This window comes from Limulus polyphemus, unplaced genomic scaffold (assembly GCF_000517525.1).
Source record: "Limulus polyphemus unplaced genomic scaffold, Limulus_polyphemus-2.1.2 Scaffold6175, whole genome shotgun sequence".
Classification (NCBI taxonomy): Eukaryota; Metazoa; Arthropoda; class Merostomata; order Xiphosura; family Limulidae; genus Limulus; species Limulus polyphemus.
Genome location: NW_013671785.1, coordinates 30,050 through 37,125, shown reverse-complemented (window position 1 = coordinate 37,125; position 7,076 = coordinate 30,050). Strand labels below are relative to the sequence as shown.

General features: G+C 31.3%; 1 protein-coding gene across 1 annotated transcript in view; it reads right to left on the bottom strand.

The window, feature by feature from the left end:
* Window positions 1-7,076, bottom strand: part of LOC106473437 (WD repeat domain phosphoinositide-interacting protein 2-like) — a 35,148-nt gene that overhangs the window by 17,193 nt on the left and 10,879 nt on the right. Inside the window, exon 3 of the mRNA XM_013934117.2 lies at window positions 4,001-4,167. Coding sequence (XP_013789571.2) covers window positions 4,001-4,167 — 167 coding nt within the window. The remainder of the gene's footprint in view (window positions 1-4,000; window positions 4,168-7,076) is intronic.

Below are 7,076 nucleotides of genomic sequence, written 5' to 3'. Positions count from 1 at the left end.
AACATTTGGTTAATTTTGAATACATAATATCACTAGAAAAAACAATACTGTTTCTAACTATCGTGGACACACACAACACGACTTCATAATATCACTAGAAAAAACAATACTGTTTCTAACTATCGTGGACACACACAACATAACTTCATAATATCAGTGGAAAAAAAAACAATCCTTTTAAAGTTCTCTTTTTTTTTTTATTGAGTTTTAGGACATAGGTGATGAGGTTAGTGACAAGTGGTAAAACATTATTTTTAAATAGATACAGAAAACAGAGTGAACTAAAGGAACCATTCTTTGGAAACTTGATGCTATCAATAGACTTAAAAATACTTCACAAGAAATGAAACAAATTTGTGTTTCATAACAAAATATTTACCTGAATGGAACCTTCGAGGATGAAAAACAAAAACAATGTTATGACAGAATTAACCTCTAACAAGAGATACGTTGTATTTAAAAATTTTCAAATAAAGAAACATTAACAGCATAGTCCATTTTCTTTTTCTTTTTTTTATGCACAGCATTTTGGGGGGAAGAGAAAAAAATTGTAAAAACATCAAAGGAAATCTATGAAAAAAGTTAAACAATGAACTGAAACTAATTGAAAATAAACAAACAATGCACAAAATGATTACAATAAATCATATGGAGAAAGCCAATAAAGTAGAAAACAAAAAAATTAATATGATAGTGTTTATAAGGAATAATAAAACAAAATATACTGGCATAAATATATCATTTTAAACAAATCACCTGAAATAAGATTTTATGATGTTTTTAAATCAAAAGATATCACCGATATTGTTTGTGATTTATAATAAATAATATAAAACAGAAGTTCAACTCGTGGACACACACAACACAACGTTTCTAACTATCGTGGACACACACAACACAACTTCATAATATCACTAGAAAAAACAATACTGTTTCTAACTATCGTGGACACACACAACACAACTTCATAATATCACTAGAAAAAACAATACTGTTTCTAACTAACCAACCCAGGTGTTATGAATTGAACACAGGTACTTTTCATATGTCTAATATGCTATATCCACACAGATCACTTTAGATTTTGCTTTGGAGACCTAAACGGTATTGTAGAATTATTACAAATAACACGATCCTATTCCATCAACTAAATACAACTGTTCGTGAATCATACTGTTTAGTATGTCTCAAAGATGTCCCTCAACATTTCCACCATGTCTCCTTAATATTGATGCAAGAAAAGAGGACTCCTTTAAACTGTAGAGCATACAATACTGAAGACACTATAAAATAGATCAAAATGTCATGTTCTCTTTAACCGAGTATCAGGGAATCTACTGATCTGTAAGCAAGAAAACTTCACTTAGAATTAATCTATCAGTAAAGCTGGGTGATTTAATCAATTAATCGATTGTCTATGAGCATTTACATCGATTAGTACCAATTAAAATAATCAATTAATTAAAATAAATGTTCTCAAATATTACTTTTTTGACCATTCTAACTATCCAAGTAAATGAATACTGCCATTATCTTTATTGTTAAGCACAAAGTTTCATGATGGAGTAGCCTCATGATTAGAGGGTCTTCAGTTCAATTCCCATTAAACCTGCTCGACCCGTCTTTCTTATTGCACAGCTACTAAAACTATCTGCCATTGTCACGTATTTTAAACTGCTGGCGGGTAGCATTCATAAACAATTATCAGGTTAATTAAGTATCAAATAAAGTGTAAATGTACTGGGTTTTCTTACATTGTCTCTAATTTGTAATAACCTAACTGTATTCTTTAATGTTGTAGAAGCAGGTCCAGATCTATGGGAGGGGTTCAGGGGATCTGTGCTCCATACATCTGTTTTTCAGAAACCAATACCTAATATTTAACGTTTTATAAGTAGCCATAGATCTAGAAGGGTGAGGGGGTCTGAACCCCCTTCAATTTTTTTCAGAAATTAATAAAAAAAACAATGAGACATCCACAAAGTAACAGTGTACGTCAAAGTTTTTATTTGATTGGGCTATTAATTACCAGAAAAGATTTTTGAGGTTTCTCGAAATCTACACAGCTGGAGTTTACAGCAATCCAGTTAAAGCCCGATCAATTCTATGTTAATATAACAATATGAACATCAATTAAAGATTGCTATGGTAAATGTCCATCCATTGACTTTTTGCTGACACTCTAAAAATGTGTTAGACTTTAGAGGTTTGTTTTCATCAACTTACGTTGGTTAGGATAACTGCAGCTCTTTTGGTGGTGGAGTAGATGGTTTGTATAAATCACATATTGTGCTCATCACCTAATCCTTAATCAATTACCAAATACCACTAACTACCAAGCCTCTATTTATCAGCACAAATACATTTTAAGAATTTCTGAACTCTTTCATAGATTAAAAATTGCTATTTTTAATGTACAAGTAGTGGAGATAGTCATTCGATTCCTTTAAGTAAGCCAAAAAGCAACGTTATAATTTATCTAAACTTGTCCATGTTTGAGACAATCTACTTTACATCCTACAGGATATCAGACTTTATCAAAAGCTGTTCTTGTTATTGTCATTTTAGCATGATAAGGCTTACCAGTCTTTCTACATAATATAGAATATAAGCTTCAAGTTTCAACCATAATGTCAAATGATCATAAGTTATCATTATAACACTTACATGCAATTTAGAATATTCAAACTTTATTTTGTAACTCCTTACATTGAAAAACACAATATGGTAAGACTTGCAAAACATACTTATTCAATTAATATAATTTTATCATGCATATTTTTTATTACAAGGATTATTTTCTGAATTGTTCAGTATGTGGATTTAGAACTTACCCAATTCAAGAGTTTTGATTGATACTTAATCTAAATATCAACTGTTTGGTATTTTTCTAGACCTATATACAGTAAATTTTCAAAACATCAACCAACGTCAATAACTGATGTTTCGAGTGCACGAAGGTGTGAAATACATCAATTAAGTAAAAGGTCATCAAGACATGTTCAACATCTTGATTATTAAGTTCCTCAATGATACAGTAAAAAATGGAATATATCGTATAACATGGATGAAAAGTACGATGAAATACACAAACTGGTAAAAACTATCGATAACTGAACAAAAAATGTAAAAGTGATCTCAAATCTAGTTACGTCAGATTTTCTGGTTAAATTTGTTTTCAACTATTCCTTATTAAGAAAGTAACAGTTATGTATTCAAGTAAATATTTTGTAAATATCAATTATTTTACTTTACAGTAGTGAATTTTCTTCACTATTCCATTCTAAGTAATTTTAGGTGCTAAAAATAATTGGAATTACAAGGATTGAACTTTTTTAGATGACCTTCGTTAATACCATTAAAACGGTCAAAACTGCAAGTTTTTAAAAATAATTTACGGAAGCAGAAAGAAACGGACGTTAATCTTATGTTTAGTCTAAAACACAGACAACCACTAACTACCTTACAAGTCAAAGGATTGGACTTTTTTAGATGACCTTCGTTAATACCATTAAAACGGTCAAAACTGCAAGTTTTTAAAAATAATTTACGGAAGCAGAAAGAAACGGACGTTAAGTCTGTTTTAGGACTTTAATCTTACGTTTATTCTACAAACACAGACAACCACTAACTACCTTACAAGTCAAACACTAAATAGGCCTTGTATCAGTGATAAAAGTTACAATAGATTGCCAATGTTTGTTTTTCTAAATTTCTCCTTATTAGTTCACTATGGAATTCTAATCAAAAGAATATAAAAACAGTGCTTTGGATATATTCATGTCAGCTGTCATATCCAATTTAGCTGATGAGTTCGAGTGCGAGACAAATGTCTTTGATTTGAAATCTGAGAAGTGCAAAGTAAGAAAAATGTATAAAAAAAACAGGTCTTGTATGATTTTTTATCACTTATATTGTGTTCATCGCTTTACCATATAATACCATAACTGGCAATTAACGTACTTATTCTAAATGAAATGTTTACGGATTCAGTACTCACAACTCTGTTTAATTTGACAGCTAGGATAGTATTAGAGTAGCTGTAATTGCAAATTTCTGTTCCTTTCTTGAAATGGCAGACTTTGAGCTTGCGAGGAGAAGAAAGACTGACAACAGCCACAAGACTTGAAGAGAAAAGCCTCTCCACAATGCAGATGTCTTCATTATCTGTAACATGATGCAAAAATATATACTGCATCACTAGTGGATTGATATTAACATTGTAAAAAGTAGTTCCGAGTTCTCTTGAGTACCAGTTTTCAACACGCAACATCCTGGGCTGATGCATCACTAGTAAATTGATATTAACATTGTAAGAAGTAGTTCCGAGGTTCTCTTGAGTACCTGTGTTAGTACAGTAACTTATTATTTTGTTACTCGTAACTAGTGTAATTCATGCCACAAATGCTCTTATCCTTTATTTACTTTCTTTTATGCTAAGATTTATAATAATGAGCCACAAACAACATATGTTTAGTGTGGCTGATGCCTCAGTTGCTTGTTTCAGGGTGTCATAGATTTAAAAAATGCAGAATTTCCCATGCTCTTGACACAACATTGGATTGACTAAAATTAAAGACCATTAGGTTGGGTTTTAGACTGATAAAAGTTTTTAAAATAGTAGTAAAGGTACATTTTCTTTTGTTCAGAGACTTGTTGTCTGTCTGGAGGAAAGTCTGTATATTCACAACATCAGGGACATGAAGGTTTTACATACGATAAGAGATACACCACCTAATCCTAATGGAATTTGTGCACTTTCAACAAGTAATGAGAACTGCTTCTTGGCCTATCCAGGCAGCACTACCATTGGAGAAGTTCAAATATTTGATGCTGATAACTTGGTAAGAATATTTAATCTTATCCATTTAGCTGAACTAAAGCTTGTTCTATTAAAGCTTATCATCCATTTAGTTGAACTAAAACTTGCACTCTTCATGATGTGATAGAAGGGTGTGGCACATGGGTTTGACTTTATGGTTTATATTTCTGTAAAGTTAAAAGATTGGAGTCTATAAATTTAGAATACATCTTAGCAATATGTATACTATAAGTATATAATTTATGTTAAACTCAGGACATTGTAAAGATGTAGTAAGAATATCTAAAATGGTGATTTGAAGCGAATGAGTGTCAATTGATACAAAGAAGCAAAGATTGAGAATTTATTTAAACATTTCATTTTAAAATTAAGAATTAAAACTAGCATAATATTAAAAATTGATGTATTAACTATATTTTGATGCCAAGTTTATTTACATACATCTATAATAATAAATTGATGTGTCTGTTAGTCTGTGTGTGTGTGTGTGATTGACATAGCTCCAAGAGGAAAGAACCTAAAAAACCTGAAATTTTGCACCCATGCTAAGTGGCCCCTGAGGGTGTGTACCTGGGTATCATTACTTATCCATATGTGTGCGCATCTTTTTAGTGAGGCAAGCTATTGAAAAACCACATAGAAAAGAAGTGGTTCCTCATATAACAACTTCTAATGTGTAGAAAAGCCAGTGGGGTTTGGTAACAATGTGTTCCAACAATGGTTTTTATGTCATGTTGCATAACAACAAAAGTATATAGGTTATACTTTTATGCTAAAATGGGTTCAGAATACACACACTATCAACCTAATAACCCGAGCAAAGCCAGGTACTTTCACTACTTGATAATAAAATAGATGCTTGCGATGTTATCACTAATATCTGAATCTTACCATACTGATGATGTTATCAATAAATTCTGAATTCTACCACGCTTGCATGGTGGGGTACTTATAGCAAAATAAGCAATATTTCACAATTACTATATCTGTTTACCTCTCTGAAAATCTGTGTTTCAATACTTGATGTTTCATTCCATTTATAAATGGTTATTTCACATAATATTTTGAAGATGGTAGACATCAGCCTAAATTATATAATTCAAAATGCATGTTGTTTTTGTTTCAGCAAGCCTACAGAAGCATTTCTTTATTTTTTTGCTACTTGTTTTCATTTAAATCATAATTAAAATAGCTATGACCTGATAGTTATGGCATTTAACTCAGGATCTGTGGGTCACGGGTTTGAATCTCATCACCAAATATTCTCATCGAGAACACGCCTTGCCAGCACTTAAGTGTCATGATCATAATGATCTGACAGGGGGCTGCAGCCTGCCGTGGATGAATGAAACCTAGGTGAAAGGTGAAAAATGTTCAGAGTACCACAGCCTTAATAAAAACTCTGATTAAGATTTACTTATTATGATGGCATTGTATGGCTGCTGCAGCTACCAATGACAGCAGAAAGTCCAAATGTAAGTAAACACAATGCATCACCTGCTCCATTAATTGTGATTATACCAATGAGACTTATCAATTTTTTTTTATCTACAATTGTACATCCAAGTTTAAAATAGACCACCTACTTCTCAAAACACTGCTCTTATTATTTCCTGATCCATAACAGTATTAACCTTCTGGATACAAACAGGTCAAAGTTTGCATGTCACAACCTTCTTACATTCAAAATTTAATCAAAATTACACTTGTGATGTTATCACTAATATCTGAAACTTATCATGCTTGCGATGTTATCACTAATATCTGAAACTTATCATTCAGATATTAGTGATAACATCGCAAGTATGATAAGTTTCAGATGTTAGTGATAACATCACAAGTATGATAAGTTTCAGATATTAGTGATAACATCGCAAGTATGATAAGATTCAGATATTAGTGATAACATCGCAAGTATGGTAAGTTTCAGATATTAGTGATAACATCGCAAGTATGATAAGTTTCAGATATTAGTGATAACATCATCAGTATGGTAAGTTTCAGATATTAGTGATAACATCATCAGTATGGTAAGATTCAGATATTAGTGATAACATCGCAAGTATGATAAGTTTCAGATATTAGTGATAACATCATCAGTATGGTAAGATTCAGATATTAGTGATAACATTGCAAGTATGATAAGTTTCAGATATTAGTGATAACATTACAAGTATAGTAAGTTTTAGATATTAGTGATAACATCGCAAGTATGGTAAGTTTTAGATATTAGTGATAACATCGCAAGTATGAT